Below are 22,152 nucleotides of genomic sequence, written 5' to 3' on the forward strand. Positions count from 1 at the left end.
TATGCGCGCCAAAAGCCTACTTTTCCTGTTGAGCTTCCTTGGGAAAAACTACTATTACTTGTTCGTATTTCAACATACAAGCCTGAAACCCTGTATAAAGACTGTTGACATCTAGTGGAATCCACAGGTACTGCAATCTGGGAGGAATTTTTATATACAGACCCATAGACTTGCATTGGAAAGGCCTCTTAGCGCCAAAAAATACAACTATTTCTGGATGGATTTTCCTTGGGTTTTCGCCTGCCATATCAATTCTGTTATACTCACAGACATTATTTTAACAGTTTAGAAACTTCAACGTGTTTTCCATCAAATTCTACCAATTATATGCAGTTCCTAGCTTCTGGGCCTGAGTAACAGGCAGTTTACTTTGGGCACGTCAGTCAGGCAGAAATTCAGAATACTGCCCTTCAGAAGTTTTAATACTTTCTCAGAAGTAGCCATTATTTACTATACTGAACAAAAAAATATACGCAACACGCGACAATTGAAACGTTTTTACTGAGTTACACTTAATATAAGGAAAAGTTAAAGTTAATGTTGTTATTCTTTCAACATGCATCACTGGTTTACATGACCTCTGCTACTCCTGTCTCTAGTTTCAGCACTTTTTAAATCATGATGGGCAGCCCAGGAGAGAATCGTATCCTTTTTGGCAATGTCTCTTACAGTAGTAGTACCGCAGATAATTATTTTTGTAGGCGATATTGTCAGTTTGTTGTCACATTTAGATGTTTCTGCTGTATAGAGCGAGACAAATGTTAACTCCCACCCTGTGCAGCACTGTGTAAAGTTTCAGATGAATGTCACAGAGGGTAGAGTCAAAATCAAGACCCCTGGTCATATAGTCACATATTTGTATTTATTTTTAGTCCCAACCTTCAGCTACCCTCAACCCCTCCCACCAATCTCTGAAACCATTCCGTTTACTTTTTGTTAGCTGTATGTGTGAAATAAGTCCACCAGTGGTATTTGTGATATCATTAACAATTATTATACAATTGGTAAACATTTTTTTAAATCAATTAGTGTATTTGAGTTTAGCCATAAAATGCTTTATTTTTTGACTGGTTGAAATCTGTCCTTTGATCTGATGAGTCCAAATTTGAGATTTTTGGTTCCAACCGCCGTGTCTTTGTGAGATGCAGAATATGTGAACGGATTATCTCTGCACGTGTGGTTCAAACTGTGAATCATGGACCAAGAAGGAGGGTGATGGAGTGCTGCATTAGATGACCTGGACTCTTCAATTGCCCAACCTCAGTCCAATTGAGATGGTTTGGGATGAGTTGTACCACAGAGTGAAGGAAAAGCAGACAACAAGTGCTCAGCATATGTGGAAACTCCTTCAAGACTGTTGTAAAAGCCTTCCAGGTGAAGCTAATTGAGAGAATGCCAAGAGTGTGCAAAGCTGTCATCAAGGTAAAGGGTGGCTACTTTGAAGAATCTCAAATATAACATATATTTATTTTTGTTTAAGACTTTTTTGGTTACTACATGAGTACTACATATGTGTTATTTCATAGTTGTCTTCACTATTATTCCACATTGTACAAATTAGTAACAATAAAGAAAAACCCTTGAATGAGTAGGTGTGTCCATACTTTGACTGGTATTGTATTACTAATGTTTTTAATGTGGTTAATGCCATTGTGTGAAGAAAAAGGCAATTTTGCACACTGTGGACACTAGTGTTGAGTGATTAACCGAAATGTCTGTTATTTTTCGGTTTTTAAAAACTAATTGATGTCAAGTAGATTAAATTATTTTAATTCCATTTTGTTCTCTGTTTTTTTCTGGGCTCAATGCACACGTTGTGCATTTTCCTTAGAGCTAAGTTAAATCAATCCAGATCTGCATAGGCAACAGCTCTATAAGAGGTGAGATGATGACTTGGAATGAGATAATAGTCATCAAATAAAACAAATGTAATATGCACAACAACTGAAATATTTAATAAAGTAATGTCAATAAATGATGGCTAATAAGCATTAATGGGCAGTCACTACCATCATGGGACTTGTTTTAATTGTTTATTCTGTGTTATTACAGCATGTAACCCATATAATGCATAATGCATTTCATGTTTAAAATAATAATCGAAATCGTAATCGAGAAACGTGATGTATTAATAATCGAACTTAAACCGAACCGATTTCAAAAAGCAGTAATTGCTCAGTGCTAGTGGACAGTGTAGTTTTTAGTAGCAAGTAGGAATTACATCTCTGGTTAAATGGCGTTTTTCATCAGTATTGTTTCAGATCAAAAATGTTTGGGCGAGTTATTATGGTTAATTAAAAACAAATACAGACTATCATCATAAAGCAGTCAACTATTCAACACGTGTTAACTTGCGGTGGTCAGACAACCACTTCAGTGAGTCGCCTGGAGATGGCGGTCAAACCCCACAAATGATTCTGCTAGGCGCCTGTTGGGGCAGCGTCTGGTGTCGGAATAGTTAACGTGGGGCCGCCCTGGCTTCAGTGACTTTCTTTATTTTTTAAGAAAAAATAAGAACCGACTGAGCAGCAGGAGGGGTGGGATGCAGAACTGAACAGGACATACTGAAGGAGAAAATAGAGGGAACGCTAATGCTACAAAATATGGAGTCTTGCCCGATGTACATGTGTGTGGTTTACAATACATTGATGTAGCCAGTCAATATTTTATATTTATTGGATTTTTTTTTTGTGTGTGTGACATCTGCAATGACGAGGGTCGGGGTTTTGAGCAGGACCGCAGCGATTGTGCTCTGTCTTTTGGGATGCAATGTGTGGAAAGCGGTAACCAAAACCCTGCAAGATGACAACGCTCTAAAAGGTAGGTAGCTGATACAAATGGTTCACTTTATTCAAAGTACTTGTGAGATGTTATGCCCAATATGTTCGTCTTGCTAGCTAGCTACTTGTATAGCTAGCGATAACTTGGCGTTGGTGGTTTATGTGCTAACTTCAGATAGTTATCTAGCTACGTTAGTTAGCTTTTCAATTGGCTAGTTATATAACGTTCATTTGGCTGTCCCTTTCAGCCACAAAACTGTATACATACGTTATCTCTCTGTGGTTGTTCATGTTTAATTTAGCCAATGTATTATATAATTTGAATGGTTTGAAGTGCTTGTGTGTCTCACAACGTGTCCTCAACTGAAACAAAAACATCTTACCTAGCTAGATAGCTAGACCTAACTGATATTGCATGTTGTTGGCAAGAGGCTAGCTAACATTAGCTAGTTAGCTAACGTTAGTTGATGCTAAGTTCTTCTGCAGCCTCTCAATTGTAATGGATAATTTTGGTGCAAGCCTTAGCTAAAACATGTTTTACTTGTCCTTATTCAGATGAGGTGGAAACGTAATTTGAGCATGTTTTTTTTGATGCAATGTATCATTGTGTAATGGATTGTTTTCAGACTAGCAGTATTCCTCGATAGAGATAACGTTCATGCATTTTGTGTATGAATTTGACCACGTATGCAGGAGATTCCTCCAGACATGATTATAAGCTAGATGCTGCTGATGTGAGTGGAAGGAGGAATCTCTCACACACCACCATCTCTCATAAATGAGTGAAAGGCAGTATATGACAGGTGGCTTTTGCTTCACTGCCTCTTCCTTCACAGCCTCCTGCTGAATTGGGGGCAGTGCTGGAAATGGTTTAGGCTGGGCCCAGCGAACCTATTTGTATCATTCTGTGGTTTTATTCGTTGTTACAGACATGAGTGAAATGGCAACACACAGTAAAGCGTAGTTAGAATCACTGCAGATGTATTTCATTCATCCACTCCAAAGCTTTCTCTTTTTTTAAAGAGAAAGAGTGCTTCCAAGACTAGCCGTATCTGTTTCTCTCATGTACTCACTCACTTATTCTCACACACACACTACTTTGCTTGGAGAACTGTGCGGCTCTGTTTTGCTGCTTCAGTTTTCATTCTAATTTTGTTTGTTAATCATATTGCTGTGACTGTGTGCTCGTAGTTGTGTGAGACCCTAACCAAACAGTAATTTATTAGACTAATTTGTGTGTACTTGTCTGTCTGTAACTAAATATTAAGTGTCCCCAACTATCACGCGATGTCAACACATGACGTAGGTGCCTATTAAGTTCCTTAGAGAAAATTATTGATGCCTTCTGAGCATCTCAACTCAGTATTTTGATTGACCCCCCCACTCCTCTGTTTTTCTCTCTCTCTCTCTCTCTCTCTCTCTCTCTCTCTCTCTCTCTCTCTCTCTCTCTCTCTCTCTCTCTCTCTCTCTCTCTCTCTCTCTCTCTCTCTCTCTCTCTCTCTCTCTCTCTCTCTCTCTCTCTCTCTCTCTCTCTCTCTCTCTAAAAAACCTTCAGACCCTCCCTGGGGCTCTTGTTGATACTGAGGGCTTCTTCTCGTCTCTCATCTCCTCACACATAGCTAGCTATATATATGGAGGCAGACAGACAACACATAGTTAGCAACATGGATGCAGACACATAATTATAGATACAACTCTCATTTCTGCAACCCATAATACACTACAGCTGGGAACAGGCTCACTGCAGCCAGGGCTAGAGGACAGGGTGCCAGGAAGACCAAATCATGTTGAAGTGTGTGTTTGTTTGTGTGTGTGCCTATGCATGTGACACACTGCAATGCAGCACTCTGCTTATTCTTGGGGCTTGTGCACAGAGACTACTATAACAGTGCTTTATACACACATGCACTAGTACAACACCCGTATTGGTTGAGGGATTGCTGCAACAGTTTTCCACCAGATCTATCATTTTGTAATACATATAAGTGTTTCTGTCAGAACAAAATCAATGATCTAATTATTGGATTAAGAGGGACTGAATAAGATCTGTGATTTTTGTTGAAGAAAGCACTTGGCAAAACACTGAATAAAGTACAGTGTCTGTTCTATACCTTCAAATTACATTTTTCAAATTGCATTTTTCTGTCACAAAATAGATATTATAGCCTAGCTATCATCGTAACAGTAGCAGTATTATTTGGAAATTCTGTACATATTTCATTGTTTTTTAACTGATTTTTTTTTTTAAGGGGTGGATCAGCTTAATATTGCAGAAAGATTGTAATTGTCTGCATCATTTCCAATCCCCCATATATTTTTGGGGTAAATGTATATCCATATGTAGTGTGGTTCGTTCTGCGTTGTGTACTGTTAATTAGGACGCTGCCACAACTGGAGGTCTGCTAGTTGAATTATTTTGTTATTTGTCCTGCACACGAAGAGACCACACACATTATGTTAACCCTTGGCGCGGTCCTAGCTCTCAGGCTAGCCGAAGGTCAGGCAAAAGAGAACAGTAAGGGGGTACGGAAATACAGATAACCCGCGCTGGACCAAACCAAAATATACACAACTTTTACAATCACATGTATGTACAATATTCATATGAAAAAGTGTTTGTACACCAAAGAAAAGCATTAGCTATGCAGCTGTAATTAAATAAAGAAATACACTGAATTATTATTATAAAATTATTAACATCCCCCCCCCCTGACCTGACCTATTTCAATTGGTCCTTGTGTGCAACTTGATGCATAATCTAGGGGAACAACATCACACTGCTACATTCACCCTCACTGTTTTACACTAGATTATAGGCACAAGACACATTACCTCAAAGGTAATAAAGCAAAGAAAGAAAAAAACCATTTCACACCCCCAGGGCGACAGAGTAACCCAGTGTAGTCCCTTAATTCTAGACCCATAATTGGTCGATCAGTTGAAAAGCTATCCCGCAAAGGATTAGGAAAAATAAGGGGTAGCTAATCCCTTATTCAACCGTATACGAAAAATGCCATATACATTTTATGCCGACGGACTACACACAAAGTTACATGAATTGTCAAGTATATTAGACAAACCCACAAATCATTCTAAGACACGCTTAGATTACTATATATATATATATATATATATATATATATATATATATATATATATATATATATATATATATATAAGAAAAGGTAGGCAATATCCTACGGTCACTGAGAAACCAAGAACTGTTTAATTTCCTGTGTAAACATAGTTTGGATTAGCCTATCCACTGGCTTAATAAATCTAACGAGTCTAGTCCAAACACCCTCACCCAAAAACCTAGCAGGAATGTCACGGACAGCATTAACCGTGCTCAGAGGTCTAACCTCAGGATGGGGAGTACTACAGATCGGCATATCCGGAGCCAGCACACTTTCAGTTACAGATTCAACACTAGTAGTGTCAGACGACTGATGATAATCCTGGTAGATTGTCACAGACCACACTGACGAAGCATCTTCAACCAAGGTAACATTATCTGTCACAGCATCATCCACACTGAATGGAGTTTTGCAATTAGAACTCTCACTTAAGGGGACTTCATACGGTTGTTCCACCTCACTTCCATCAGCTGGGACTTCACCATCCTCTTGGACTATCTTCCCAGAAGACTCAGGAAGGCCTGCTACCCAGTGGACAGTCCTAGCGTCACTCCCATCCATTTGGCTGGAACCCGCAGACATCTCAGAGATCACGTCACCACTCGATAGAGATCCGAGACCCTCGGGTTCCTCCCACGAAGGCAAAGGCAGAAAGTTGACTGGCATAATCAGTTTCCTATGCACAGTTTTGATGCGTCCAGTGGTAGGGTGTTGGATACGATATGTGTTGAGTGAGCTGTTCTTCGCAACCACTATGTACACCACACTCTCCCAGCGATCAGCCAGTTTCTTCTTGCCCTTTCCCCCTTGTTAGCAAGTAGAACTCTGTCTCCCTTCTGCACAGAGTGACCCTTAGACCGTTTGTTGTAGACCCCGGCTTGTCTCTCTTGTTGCTTACTGGCATGCTGCTGAGCCAATGTCATGGCCTCTCTCAGATCCTCACCCAGAGACTGGACATATTTATCCACATCTACTGTGTCCCCATCCAACAGCACACTTTCAAACATAACATCTACCGGCAACCTAGGGGTGCGTCCGAACATCAAGAAGAAGGGTGGAAACTCAGTAGTCTCGTGTACAGTGCAGTTATTAAAGGAGAATGTCAATGTGTTCAACATCTGAGGCCATTTAGCATTGGACCTAGCTGGCAGAGCTCTAATCATCCCACCCAGTGTGCGATTCAGACGTTCTGCTTGACCGTTACCCATGGGATGATAAGGTGTGGTGTGGGACTTTTCAACACCAGATAACTGAAGTAATTCCTCAATAAGTGAACTCTCAAAGTTAGCACCCCTGTCAGAATGGATACAATCAGCGAACCCATAAATGCAGAATAAATGATTCCAGAGAACACGAGCAACAGTCTTAGCAGACTGGTTTGGACATGGATACGCACAGGCCAGCTTAGTAAAGTGATCTGTCACTACTAACACATCAATAGACTTGCTGTTTGAATCTTCTGCAGTCCGGAAATCAATACACACAAGTTCTAAAGGCGCCGTTGTCACAATGGAGACAAGTGGAGCTCTTGCTTCAGGCTCAGGTGCTTTACTCAACACATCTCTTACAGTGGACCACGTATTCCTTGACATCTTTCTCCATAGATTCCCAGTAAAACCGCTGTCTCGTGAGCCACAATGTGCACTGCTGACCCTGATGACCAGCATCATCATGCACTCCCTTCAACACACGGCCTCTTAAAGACACAGGTATGACATATTGGAATATTTTCTTCTTACTCACTGGGTGCTTTTAGACACGATACAGAATCCCTAACTGCGTGGTGAGTTTTCCTCACTGTCTTCGAGTATAAACTGTTTCTTTAGCTTCACGGACTCTCTCTCTCCTAGATGGGCGTCAGCCTCTATCTACAAAGAACATGACTCTGCTGATGATAGGATCCAGTGACTGGTTATCATACAGCTCCTTGTGTGTAAGGATGGGTAAAGGGCTCTGACCCATGGACATCAACTTCTCAAGGTGCTTCACATGTGAAACGGCCCTCACTGTGGCACCATCATCCCATCGGGGGTGGGCATAGAGGACAGCAGACACCTCTTCACAGGAAACCAACCCACTGACATCGTGTCCAGCTCTACTCAACTCACTCCCAGGAGCCATAGACGTTCTACAGCCAGCCTCTTGCTTTTCTCAGAGAGACGGAACATGTCTTGTACATCATCCACTCGAAGATCTCTGGCTTCCTCCAGCAGGACATCATATGGAATTCTTGTCAGTCGGTGCAGAACTTTGGAGCGGACAAATGGCTCTCTGCTCAAAGCATCAGCAACAACATTCTTGGGCCCTAGTATGTACTGGATATCAAAATCAAAGGGTGCCAGCTTTGCAACCCATCTCTGCTCACATGCATCAAGTCTCAGCTTTGTAAGAATATATTTGAGTGGATTGTTGTCGGTCCACACAATAAACTTATGCCCTCGCAGCCAATGGCTGAATTTGTCATGAATGACCCATTTTCATGGCTAGAAATTCCAGCTGGTGAGCAGGATACTTGGATTGTGCATGATTAAGAGACTTATTAGCAAAAGCTATTGGCCTGGCTACAGCCTTCCCATCTTGCACTTGGGATAGTACAGCTCCCAAACCACTAGTAGATGCATCAACAGAAAGTAAAAATGGCTGAGAAAAATTTGGATGAGCCAGCAGTGCCTGGTCAACTAGTGCTGCGTTCAAAGCTTCGAAAGCGAGTTGACATTCGGCAGGCCAGTCCGCAGCATTGAGCCTGCGAGAGGGACCAGGCCTCTTTCTGCCCTTGCCTCTCCTAGGCTTCTTCTGACCTGTAGTCAGCTGAAACAATGGCCTAGCAACCATGGAACAATTCTCAATGTAGTGTTGATAGTATACTATCATACCAAGGAAAGAACGGATTTTGCTAGGGGACGGAGTGACACCATCAGCTTCCATCATCTAACTCTCAGTCACATTTACAATGGGTTGAACTTTAGCAGGGTCAGTGGCTACACCCTCCTGAGAAATGATGTGGCCCAAAAACTTACACTTAGACGGAGACAGTTTAAGATTGTGCTCCTGCAACTGCTGAAAAACCATCTCAAGTCTCTGCAGACTCTCTTCCTCCGTCTTAGCAAAAACCATCAGATCATCCAAATAGCAAAGGAGACTTAGAAAGTGTTGGTCCCCAAAGATGGTCAGCATCATTCTCATAAAAGTAGCTGGGCTGTTGCAAAGGCCTTGAGGTAAACGATTGTACTCGTGCAGACCTAAAGGAGAGGAAAAGGCAGTGTATTTCTTATCCTCTTCATGCAGTGGCACATTGTAGTATCCTGAGGTCAAGTCCATTGTGCTGAAGAAGGCATTACCCTCCAGCGCAGCCAGTACATCAGCCTGATGAGGCAGGGGATGAGCATCCTTTCCTGTGCGGGCGTTTAACCACCTAAAGTCAGTACATAGACGCCAGTCCCCATTCTTTTTCCATACCAGCACCAATGGTGAGGCGTACTCGCTGCAGGATTTTCTGACGATTTCCTTTTCCTCCATATTGTCCAGTGTTTCCCTGAGTTTTTGGTAATGAGCTGGAGAAAGCCTACGATAGGGTAAATCGAAATGGGCGGTCATCAGTCAGCCGTATGCGATGGCAGAACTCTTTTGCCTCTCCACAATCCAGTCTATGTCTAGAGAACACTGTGTCATACTTCTCAATTAAACCAACGAGTTTGTCTTTCCAGAACTGTGAAACTGGACACTCCTCAACAGACAGGCCTTGAAATCCAAGATTACTCAGTGTACTGTTGCCATTAACTACACTGCCACCAACTGAACTCTTAGCTGTAAGACTGCCATGTGAGCTGTCACATTGTACTTTTGCCACGTTCTGGTAAGCTGCTTGCTGCTTGACATCATCAAAATCCTCCAATGCAATGCAAGGGTACACATCTGCCACTTTAGCATTTCATCTCAGGGTAACTGGCGAAGTTGTTGGATTCACAATCTGTTGCCATCCATCCCCCCACAGAGGCGTAACTACTCTCCCTACTAGTATGTGTTGATTCACACAACGAGACGTGCTGGGCTCGACAACAACAGTACTGCCCACAGAGAGTTTTGTCTTTGGGGGTAGGCGGCCCCACACCAGATGCTCACTCATGGGTTGGAGCGTTACTGCTCTCTACAATTTAATGGTGTCCTCTTTATCTGGGATGGAGTCTCCTCTCCGTCTCTCCAGATTTGATAGGAGACGCAGGAACTGGCTGTCATCTCACTGGCCAGAAGGACCTGGGGTACCCACTACCCGCCAGAAGCTGTCATCACACTGACCAGAAGGACCTGGCGTACCCACCACCCGCCAGTAGCTGTCATTAGCTGTCATCACACTGGCCAGAAGGACCTGGCGTACCCACCACCCGCCAGTAGCTGTCATCACACTGGCCAGAAGGACCTGGCGTACCCACCACCCGCCAGTAGCTGTCATCACACTGGCCAGAAGGACCTGGCGTACCCACCACCCGCCAGTAGCTGTCATTTGATTTGAACTGCCTAATCAGAGACTTCAACACGTTAGTGCCCACAATGAGTTCGTTAACCTGCCCATCTGCAATAAGCACTGGGACTACATACCTGAAGCCATAAAGCTGTATTTTTAAGTCACACATGCCCACTGGGCTAGTTTACGTTCCACCACAACCCACCAGGATGGTGTCTGAAGGAGCTAGAAAGTTCCCCTCTACCACTCCTGCCTCCCGCAACTGAGGTACAATATCTGCGTGCAGGGAAGTAGCCATGGACCCACTATCTAACATCTCCTTCAGCTCAACTTTATCCTGTACTAGCACGGTGGTGTTCTGAAAAATTACTGTGGTGTTCTTGGGTACTGACTCACAAAAATAAGAATAAACAGATTGGATATCATCAGTGGAGGAAAAATTTGACTGCCTCACATTGACCTCCTCAGAATGGAGGCTTTCTAGTTTTCCTGAGACCTGCCAGTCTGTCCATCTCCAGGGCTCTTCCGCTTCCCAGTCTCACTACAGTCAAAGCTCATGTGGCCAGGAGAGAAGCACTTGAAACACAACTGGTGCATCTGACTGTGAACTTTGGTCCAGTGATTAGTGCTTCCACAGACAGCGCACTCACTCTCACGTTTGGGGAACTGTTTACGGGGCCCGCTGTTCACAGACTGAGTATTGCTGACAAGAGCCTTCTCTAACATACTCAAAACTTTCTCTAATGTCCCACCCTCAGATACAGATGGGGCCTGTTCTGGTTCATGACCACATCGAGGAAAAGATGACACATTAGATCTGCTCACAGGATCCACTTCCTCCTGGGGGGAGTCAAAGACAGCAGCCACCTGCTGTGAAAGTTGTGTTCTACATGCTTTACGCTCCCTTAATCTGGAACTACCCATCCCGGATCCGGGAGAATTGTCATCAACTACACTAATTAGCATAGCGCAACGGCCTTTTGTTAATCACCCTGTCATCTCATATTTTGAAATTATGCTTTACAGCCAAAGCAAGACAAGCGTAAGTGTAAGTTTATCGATAGCCTAGCATAGCATTATGTCCAGCTAGCAGCAGGAAGCTTAGTCACGAAAATCAGAAAAGCAATCAAATTAACCGTTTACCTTTTATGATCTTCGAATGTTTTCACTGACGAGACTCCCAGTTAGAAAGAAAATGTTCCTTTTGTTCCATAAAGATTATTTTATACCCAAAATACCTCCTTTTGTTGGTCACGTTATGTTGAGAAATCCACCGGAAATAGCGGTCACGACAACGCCTATTTTTGTTCCAAATTTTGTCCATAATATCGACAGAAACATGGCAAAGTTTTTCATAATCAATCCTCAAGGTGTTTTTCAAATATCTATTCGATAATATATCAACCGGGACAATTGGCTTTTCAGTAGGAGCGAGAGGAAAAATGACTACCTCTGTCTTTTATGCAAGAATCACTCTGAGAGCCCTCAGCTGGCCACTGACGCAATGTAGTCGTTTACGCTCATTCTTCAAAATAAAGGCCTGAAACCACGTCTAAAGGCTGTAGACACCTTCGGGAAGCCACAGAAAAGGGAATCTGGTTGATATCCCTTTCAATGGGCGATAGGGATGCATAGAAAGACGGGTTTCAAAATAAGAGTCACTTCCTGATTGGATTTTTCTCAGGATTTTGCCTGCAATATCAGTTCTGTTATACTCACAGACAATATTTTTTACAGTTTTGGAAACTTTAGTGTTTTCTATCCTAAGCTGTCAATTATATGCATATTCTAGCATCTGGTCCAGAGAAATGGGCAGTTTACTTTGGGAACGTTATTTTTTCAAACATAAAACTAGTGCCCCCTAGTTTCAAGAGGTTAACAGTTCATCCAAACGATCCTGTACCTCACTGGCAGTCCAGTCACGAAGGGGTTTGTATTTGAACACCTGGGCCAACTCTTTATCAGGACAGTTGCTTACAAACATGACTGCCCTCACTTACAAGGTACTGTTCAGCTGCCTCTGCAGCTTTGTTAAGCCTAATCCAGAAATCTAGTGGATCCTCATTAGCATATGGTTTGATTGAGTAGAAATCAGCTAATGGCATGCCTGAGTAGACAGTATCCCCAAAGTGTTGCTTGAGAACACTGAACACTGCCTTAACATCTGTGACAACAGGGTTGTTACGCATCCAGACTTTGGTCACATCCTGTGTCCTCCCCATGAGCCTAGACATCACCTCCCCAACATTCTCAGACCCAGTGCAACCCCTCTTCTCTAGGTAGACATTCTCAGACCCAGTGCAACCCCTTTTCTCTAGGTAGAAGCTCATCCCACTCCAGGACAGAGTACTTATCTGAGCCATCACCCCTAAAGAAAGGTAGAGCACTAACATCTGACTTCTCAACCAGGTTCAGCTTGGATGCATCAATAAAAGTCGACCCACATTGCTCAGGCAGGAGAAACTGCTGGTGTTGTTGAGGGGAATGGGCAGGAGAAAGACTCGAAGTCCCAGGCTGCAGTAAACTCGCTCTGATAGGAGAATCTATCTCTGAACCAATCTGCTTAATAAGGTCACTAAACTGACTTGGAGGTGTCCCATTTTTACTGAGGACTGGGGATGATGATACATCAAAAGACAGAGGTGGGATACCCTGGTCAGGTGGAGTAAACAGCCTACTCCTCCCAGTGCTTGAAAACTCAGGACTAGGAAACACTCTACTCCCAGGAGCTGACTGTACAAATGGTGTAAATGCAAGGACACCCATCCCTCTACCCACACTAAAATCCCCAGCATAACTCATCTTATGGACTTGAGTCTTCCATGGCTCAATAGAGCACCAAAATACAATGTAATATACTGTATACAAATACAAAAAAATACAATAAACAAATTCCTTCAAAAACAAGCAAACACAAATACCCGTATCTAGTGAATATGCTACATTCAGCTTCACTATTTACAGTATAAATTCACTTATAGCAAACCATCAACAAATGCGCATGCGTAGATCGCGCATCTCATCCACATGCACAGCTCCGGTGGTCGGCTTGAGCTGACAGTCGGCAGGTCGCGTCACCAGTTTGTAGTGTGGTTCGTTCTGCGTTGTGTACTGTTAATTAGGACGCTGCCACAACTGGAGGTCTGCTAGTTGAATTCTTTAAGAGACAACACACATTATGTTAACCCTTGGCGCGGTCCTAGCTCTCAGGCACCTTGCTAGCCGAAGGTCAGGCAAAAGAGAACAATAAGGGGGTACGGAAATACAGATAACCCTCGCTGGACCAAACCAAAATATACACAACTTTTACAATCACATGTACAGTAGGGCAAAAAAGTATTTAGTCAGCCACCAATTGTGCAAGTTCTCCCACTTAAAAAGATGAGAGGCCTGTAATTTTCATCATAGGTACACTTCAACTATGACAGACAAAATGAGAGAAAAAAATCCAGAAAATCACATTGTAGGATTTTTATGAATGTATTTGCAAATTATGGTGGAAAATAAGTATTTGGTCACCTACAAACAAGCAAGATTTCTGGCTCTCTCTTCTGTAACTTCTTCGTTAAGAGGCTCCTCTGTCCTCCACTCGTTACCTGTATTAATGGCACCTGTTTGAACTTGTTATCAGTATAAAAGACACCTGTCCATAACCTCAAACAGTCACACTCCAAACTCCACTATGGCCAAGACCAAAGAGCTGTCAAAGGACACCAGAAACAAAATTGTAGACCTGCACCAGGCTGGGAAGACTGAATCTGCAATAGGTAAGCAGCTTGGTTTGAAGAAATCAACTGTGGGAGCAATTATTAGGAAATGGAAGACATACAAGACCACTGATAATCTCCCTCAATCTGGGGCTCCACGCAAGATCTCACCCCGTGGGGTCAAAATGATCACAAGAACAGTGAGCAAAAATCCCAGAATTTGGTTTAAATAATGCAAAAACAAAGTGTTGGAGAAGAAAGTAAAAGTGCAACATGTGCCATGTAAAAAAGCTAACGTTTTAGTTCCTTGCTCAGAACATGAGAACATATGAAAGCTAGTGGTTCCTTTTTAACATGAGTCTTCAATATTCCCAGGTAAGAAGTTTTAGGTTGTAGTTATTATTGGACTATTTCTCTCCATAGCATTTGTATTTCATATACCTTTTGACTATTTGATGTTCTTATAGGCACTTTAGTATTGCCAGTGTAACAGTATAGCTTCCGTCCCTCTCCTCGCCCATACCTGGGCTCGAACCAGAAACACATCGACAACAGCCACCCTCGAAGCATCGTTACCCATCGCTCCACAAAAGCTGCGGCCCTTGCAGAACAAAGGGAACAACTACTTCAAGGTCTCAGAGCAACTGACGTCACTGATTGAAACACTATTAGCGCGCACCCCTCTAACTAGCTAGCCATTTCACATTGGTTACACCAGCCTAATCTCGAGAGTTGATAGGCTTGAAGTCATAAACAGCTCAATGATTGAAGCACAGCGAAGAGCTGCCGGCAAGCGCACGAAAGTGCTGTTTGAATGAATGCTTACGAGCCTGCTGCTGCCTACCATCGCTCAGACTGCTTTTTCAAATATCAAGTCATAGACTTAATTATAACATAACACACAGAAATACAAGCCTTTGGTCATTAATATGGTCAAATCCCTAAACTATAATTTCGAAAACAAAACGTTTATTCTTTCAGTGAAATACAGAACCGTTCCGTATTGTCATTGAAAATGCTTGCCTAGTTAAATAAAGATGTTAAAAATAAAAACATTGTCCACAATCGTTGTCCAAAAATACAGATTACCGATTGTTATGAATATTTGAAATCAGAAATCGGTCGATCTCTACATACTCATACCTATATTCATACTTTTTTAAGAATATACTTTTATTATTCCCCGCAAACCCTACCACCCTTCCCCCAACTGGATTAAAGTAATAAACACGTGGGCTTCTACCTTCAGTTTATACATCTTATACACGTTTTACAGAAACAATCTATTTTACAGTAGTTCTATTTTGTTTTTCGTTCTTCCTCTTTCTGATGTACATATTTCATTGTATGTATTTTATTTTACAAAATGTGTATTTTTCAATAGCTAAATGTGTGCAGATCAAGTATTGATATCATGAATTGGATTCCTGCCTGTAACTTGATGAAAATCAGTGTTGTCAACAAACTAGCTAATGCTAGCTAGCAGAGAGGTTGAAGGCGCAGAGAAGCCCTGATGACATCGAGCTGCCTTGGACATGCTGACATGACCACCACCTCCAACCAGCACCTCTGCTGACCATCTAGCAGAGCTTCTAAATCCTCTCATGCCCGCGGCGGCCATCTGCTGGAGGCTTGAAGAAGCACTCCGTCTTGATCGAGCTGATCTAGCTACTGTTGTAGCCTAAATGTCTTTTTACATTACATTTTGTTGTTTATTTTGCTTAACAAATGCTTTGCGATTCTGTTTGCAATGAAAAGCACTATAAAAGTTTAATCAATTATTATTTATATGTGTAAAATATTACTGTCCTCAGATTTTTAGTTCATAGATTTTAATGTGTATTACAAAAGGTTTTGTTGGAAAAAGCTATATATCCATTGTTTAGCTGGATTACAATGTTTGTATCCTGTATATTTAACATATGAATTCAAAACATAATGAATTAGCCTCATGCTGTAGTGTTTGGTTAGAGTTAGGCCTAGTCCCAAATGGCAATCCCTTCTTATCAACTCATATTGTTAATCAGATATAATAAAACAGAGTATAAGTTTACTTAGTTACAGTTCCATTTAAAATGATTTGTTCAGTAATTTAATCATAATCATTGTATATAAACTGTTGCTCGTGGTTAAGTGGCAGCGCGCTCCGAGAATAAATTCTGTTACCTATTATTGAAATGGCTGGTCTCCGTCTATTTTATGCAAACAAGAATCTTACAAATTCTCATAAAATAGATTAAGGGTTTTCAATTAATGAAAACACATTGGCATAATTAAATTACAGTAACAATTCCCTATATAGTGCACTGCTTTTGACCAGAGCCCAGGTCTCATATTATTGTATTGATACATTTTTAAGTGTATGTATGTTTGTGTTGACGTCACAAATGTATCATTTGTACAATTCTTTATTAAAGGTCCAATGCAGCCGTTCTTATCTCTATCTTACTGCTTTCCATTATAATGGTAAAACATTTACAAAAATAGCTTTTGAGCGAAGAGCAATTTCTTAAGCAATAATTGAGCTAGGACTGTCTGGGAGTGGTCTGAGTGGGGAAGGAGAAACTGAAAACTAGCCGTTAATAACTTTTATTATTGGTCTATTAAGTCATGTACCGCCTGGTGATGTTACCAGGCAGGCCAAAACTCCATTCCACCAAAACAGGCTGACGTTTTTTTCAAACAGCTCTTACGTTAAAATGGCACTATCATATTTTCACAATTTCACAATATTATTCTAACTTTTAATAGTTTGGGAATGTAATTTCAAAACACAGAAAACGTTTTTGACTGCAGTGGGTCTGATTAAAATATATATATATGTGTGTATATATATGTGTAAAACCTTGCAGTCCTACTTTTTTCTCAGTGAGTGCGGTGGATATATCTCGTTTTAAAACTAAATGTGATCGTTTCATTTTCTAGAGACAAACAATCTAGTGATAAGTTTCAAACAAACATGTCTGTCATTTAACAAGCCATGATTAGATGGGGGGAAAAACACATCTCTTTCATAAGTTCTTTAAACAAAAATAAATATAATTTACCAACATTTCTGAAAATGGATAAATTGGGATTTGGAATGAAATGCTTCAAATATACCTTCAAGTCAGTTTCCATTGTTTGTGTCACTGAAAGTGAAGGTAAGTCCACACAGTACCTGAGTATGTTTTCTGCAGTTCGTCCACTATGTCTGAGTTTCTCCACCCTAACCCAGACTGGGTCTCCATGCCCCAGAGAGACAGAACAACACCAGCACCCCTCATTCTGAAACAAGACTACTTTGTTTTCGAAGAGGTCTCTCATGTCTATCCCCACGTCTTTATACACACAAAACCAGGAAAGCGATGAAGGAAATGGAGTGTACGATAAATAGACCTAATAAGAGCAGAAACGGAGAGAGATGGGGAATCCCCCAAATATTAATGAGATGACTCAAATGATTTATTTTCGTAGAACACAGAACACTGTAGTTTCCTAGTGTGCCAAGGAGGAGTTTGAAAGGTTGTGATGGTACCAAAGAAAGCCCCCCTCTCTCCTCTCCTGCAGAGTTGAGGGGATTATTCCCTCTATACTCTAATCTCTGCCTACTTATTTACTGTACTGAAATATTGATCAGGATATTTTAAAGAGAGAACTTGGTAGGTTATGTTAAAGATGTTGTGGTGGATTATCCCTATCCTATTACATTTTTGTGTGTTTGCGTTGAGCGGGGGGAGAGAAATCACCAGCAGGGGTTGAACCGGTACACACACCAGGAGTTAACAGTATCTAGGACCAGATCTGACAGTTTAATAACCACTAACCATGGATACCATAAGCACAACCAGTTGACCTTTGATAGCAGTAGCCATCCATCAGAGCCGCTAGTAGCCACAGACAGAGGATGCTACTGTCCTCCTGCCATTATTATGGCTCAGTGATGATGTCCAACTCCCTCTACCTCACAGCAGGGTCTGATCAATAACCTCTACACACACTCACACAAACATAATGATACACACTGGCTCTACCTCTCACACCCATACTGTCTGTCTCACACACGCCCTGCTGCTCTGGCTGCTGTTGCTTTGGCTAATTGGTGGTAGATCTCAGCATCAGGTCAGGAAAAACTCTTTGATGCCTTTATCCTCCATATGGCACACAGACCGACAGACTGACCGAGAGCCAGTTACTGAGAGAAAGACTGGTTTAACAGGGCTGCTGAGACACAACATTTCTCTTCCTACATGCGTGTGTGTTTTTGCGGTGCACTTTTTTTCAGAGGGCTGTAGCCTGTTTAAGGATGTCACCAGAGATTTATTGGATCAGAATGGGTGTGTGCGTGCGTGCGTGCGTGCGCCCCAGTCTCCCAGGGGAGCTCTTCAGAGTGAGCACAGCTGGTACCCCTAAAGAAGGACGGAACACTGGGACAGGAAGTGATGCACCATTTAAATACCTCCCTCTCCCAGACCCACTACAGTGAAACTTAAAATGTTTGTTGCAACTAGTTAAGTAAGTGATATTTTCGGGCAACCTAGATAGATAATCTGTAGTGGTCCGTCTCCTGTAGTCTGCATCTGTCTGACCCTCTGTGTGTCTGTTACCTGAATAATCATCCAGCCTGGGGTGGAGGGAGTGCATGGTTGGGGGACGGGGTAAGTGTGGATGTGTCTATGTAAGGCTAAAGGATGTGTATGTATGGTAGGGGGGAGGGGCACACCCTTTCAGCCTTAATTAAGGGCCAATGATCAGACACCACTCCCCTTATCACAGAGACAAGTGTCTGCAACAAGAGGACAGATGAGAGAGGGTGTGTGTGAGGGGGAGTGTTTGTGTGAGAGGGGAGTGTTTGTGAGGGTTTGTGAGAGGGTGTGTGTGTGTGTGTGAGAGACAGGGTTTGTGAGTGGGCGGGGGTGTGAGACAAGGTTTGTGAGTGGGGGGAGTGTGTGAGACAGGGTTTGTGAGAGGGGGTGTGTGTGGGACAGGGTTTGTGACGGGGTGTGTGTGTGTGGGTGCATGTGCATGTATACGACACAGGAGTAAGTAGATGAGGAACGTGTGTGTCTTGAGTTGATGAAATGAATTGTTCCTCTTGCTGTCGGTGACTACTAGACTGAGCTGCTACTTATTTCAGTGATGAAGTATGGCTAAAGTATCCTTGTTAGCCATTAGCACACATTACTGTTGTTTACATAACCTGCCAGACCAGACATTTGTTTAGTGTTGGTACCAAGTCACCGTTAAGCTGTTAGCCAAGCTCCTTTATGAAACAAGCTGAAATGGGTGTGTGTGTGTATACTCTGTTTTTAAAGGTCTTGCTCTCTTTTTCTGGTTGGCCTCTGTCTCTCTCTGTCTCACTCACACCGTTTGACTCATGCACAGTGCCTTTCGCCACAGTGGTAAAGGTTAGGGTTCTGGCCTGACCTGTTACCTTGCCAAGGTTAACTCACGCTCACTGAAACTAAAGTGGATTTCTCTTGTGAAACTTGGGGTTTCACCATCTGTCTCCCATTCCAGAATACCCCTGTCTGTGTATATGCGGTGCTTTCAGCTACCACTTTGTGTAGCGCTTGGCAATGATGCTAATGAAAACAGTCTTCTGGTAGATGGAAATGCTTTCCCAAAAAACTTCTCAATGAAATGTTAACTACAAAGTAGCCTAGCTTCCCTGGCAGAATGATATCAGGATTATTTTCATCAACTCAGTGTGTATTTGTTTTGTAAACTCTACCATCACATGTGGCTACAAAAAAACTTAGGTGCTCACTGGAATTAAAGGTTATCTACACCCAAAAATCCTAATTTCCACCAAAAAATCCCAGACCTCCGATTTATCTGGTTTTTCTATTAAAAAAGTGCAATTTTGAGAGTGAACCTGAAAAAACAGGGGGAAATGGAAACCTGGAAAAACAAATGGAATTTGGGGAGAAAAAATAAACGTAATGAATCACCCAACTACCAACCTCATCCCCATATTGTTTTTATTTACTTTTTTGCTCTTTTGCACACCAGTATTTCTACTTGCACATCATCATCTGCTCATCTATCACTCCAGTGTTAATCTGCTAAATTGTAATTGCTTTGCTTCTATGGCCTATTTATTGCCTTACCTCCTTACTCCATTTGCACACACTGTATATAGATTTTTCTATTGTGTTATTGACTGTACTTTAGTTTCTCCTATGTGTAACTCTGTTGTTTTTTGCTGCACTGCGTTGCTGTATCTTGGCCAGGTTGCAGTTGTAAATAACTGACCTACCTAGTAAAATAAAGTTGAAATTATTATATATATATTTTTAAATTCATCAGATTTTATAGGGCCCTAACAAAGGTCTAGCCTAGATAAGCTTGGCCAGTGTGGGTGTTCCGCTTGAGAGAATGGGTTGTTGCTCTGTCCAGTTTAGCTCTGGCACTGCATGAACTAGGTGTGTGTGTGTGTGTGTGTGTGTGTGTGTGTGTGTGTGTGTGTGTGTGTGTGTGTGTGTGTGTGTGTGTGTGTGTGTGGCCAGCTTTACAATGCTCTGCTATCCAAAGGAGTTAATGGTTTAATGGAAGTATGTTATTCAGCAGTTTCCAGGAAAGTGTATGACAGTAATAAAGGAGATGTGTGCTCAGAGATTTCCTTCCTCAGGCATCAAGAAACAGCGAAAGGGCCCATTGTTGTGACAGAGCCTCGCTATTGGCTGGTAACCAGGAAATGTGCTTTTGGCCACTCACTGTGATTGGCTGTTAACTGCCAATGTCAAATGTGCCTGAGTCAGAAAGCTTTTCCTGACTCCTGTATGGACTACTGTGTGTATATATACAGTTGAAGTCGGAAGTTTAAGTGTGAAAGTCACCCAGTAAATACTACTTGAGTAAAAGTATTTGGTTTTAAATACACTTAAGTATCAAAAGTAAAAGTATAAATCCTTTCAAATTTCTTATATTAAGCGAACCAGACGGCACAATTCTCTTCTTTTTTAAATTTAAGGATAGCCAGGGGCACAGTACAACACGCAGACATAATTTACAAATGAAGAATTTCTGTTTAGTGAGTCTGCCAGATCAGAGGCAGTAGGGATGACGACAAAGGATGGTCTCTTGATAAGTGTGTGAATTGGACCATTTTCATGTACTGCTGAGCATTCCAAATGTAATGAGTACTTTTGGGTGTCAGTCAAAATGTGTAAAAAGTATGTTATTTTCTTTGGGAATGTAAGTATTTTTTTAACTTATCTTATTTGACATCACTGATGCTTACTTAGCTGAGTGTGTAACTCTCACACTCTCTCTGTGTAGAGGTGACTCTGAAGGTTCACCTGAGTGATGCCAGCACCCACCAGCCCCTGGGCGGAGCCACCATCGAGCTCTTCGCCAACCACACCCCTGTAACCACAGAGACCTCTGCTCTCGACGGCAATGCCTACCTGCGTTTTCCCTACCGCCTTGGAACCCTGCTGGTTGTCACAGCAACCAGACAGGGCTATGTGCCAAATTCCGCCCCCTGGAGACCCACCAGACTGCCCGGTAGGTCAAAGTAGTAAAATCTACTGTGTGTGTGTGTATGTGTGTGTGCGTGCGTGCGTGCGTTCACACACACACACACAATCTGAAAGTGGTGTGTGAGGATAATGAGGGTGCCCCATTACAGCTTTATTATAATAAGTGACCACCCCCATTATCCTCACACAACACTTTCAGATTGTTCACACACACATGCTTATCAGCACTGGGCAATTTAGGAGTGACAGAGAGAGGAAAGGAGTGACAGAGAGAGGAAAGGAGGGGTGACAGAGAGAGGAAAGGAGGGGTGACAGAGAGCGGAAAGGGGAGGAGTGACAGAGAGAGGAAAGGAGGAGTGACAGAGAGAGGAAAGGAGGAGTGACGGAGAGAGGAAAGCAGGAGTGACAGAGAGAGGAAAGCAGGAGTGACAGAGAGAGGAAAGGAGGAGTGACCGGAAGACAGAGAAAGGAGGAGGAAAGAGGATAACTTTTGTCTCTGATTTTTATTCAGTCTTTATTTAGACAGGTAGTCAATGCTGAGACCAAGGTCTCTTTATTTAGACAGGGAGTCAATGCTGAGACCAAGGTGTCTTTATTTAGACA

General features: G+C 42.2%; 1 protein-coding gene across 1 annotated transcript in view; it reads left to right on the forward strand.

The window, feature by feature from the left end:
* Positions 1–2,545: 2,545 nt before the first annotated feature.
* The window catches only part of LOC139420554 (protein FAM171A1-like), a 56,698-nt gene continuing 37,091 nt past the window's right edge, over positions 2,546–22,152 (forward strand). The window contains exons 1-2 of the mRNA XM_071170749.1: positions 2,546–2,820; positions 21,347–21,574. Coding sequence (XP_071026850.1) covers positions 2,709–2,820; positions 21,347–21,574 — 340 coding nt within the window. The 5' untranslated portion in view covers positions 2,546–2,708. The remainder of the gene's footprint in view (positions 2,821–21,346; positions 21,575–22,152) is intronic.

The sequence above is a fragment of the Oncorhynchus clarkii genome, chromosome 2, assembly GCF_045791955.1.
Source record: "Oncorhynchus clarkii lewisi isolate Uvic-CL-2024 chromosome 2, UVic_Ocla_1.0, whole genome shotgun sequence".
Taxonomy (NCBI): Eukaryota; Metazoa; Chordata; class Actinopteri; order Salmoniformes; family Salmonidae; genus Oncorhynchus; species Oncorhynchus clarkii.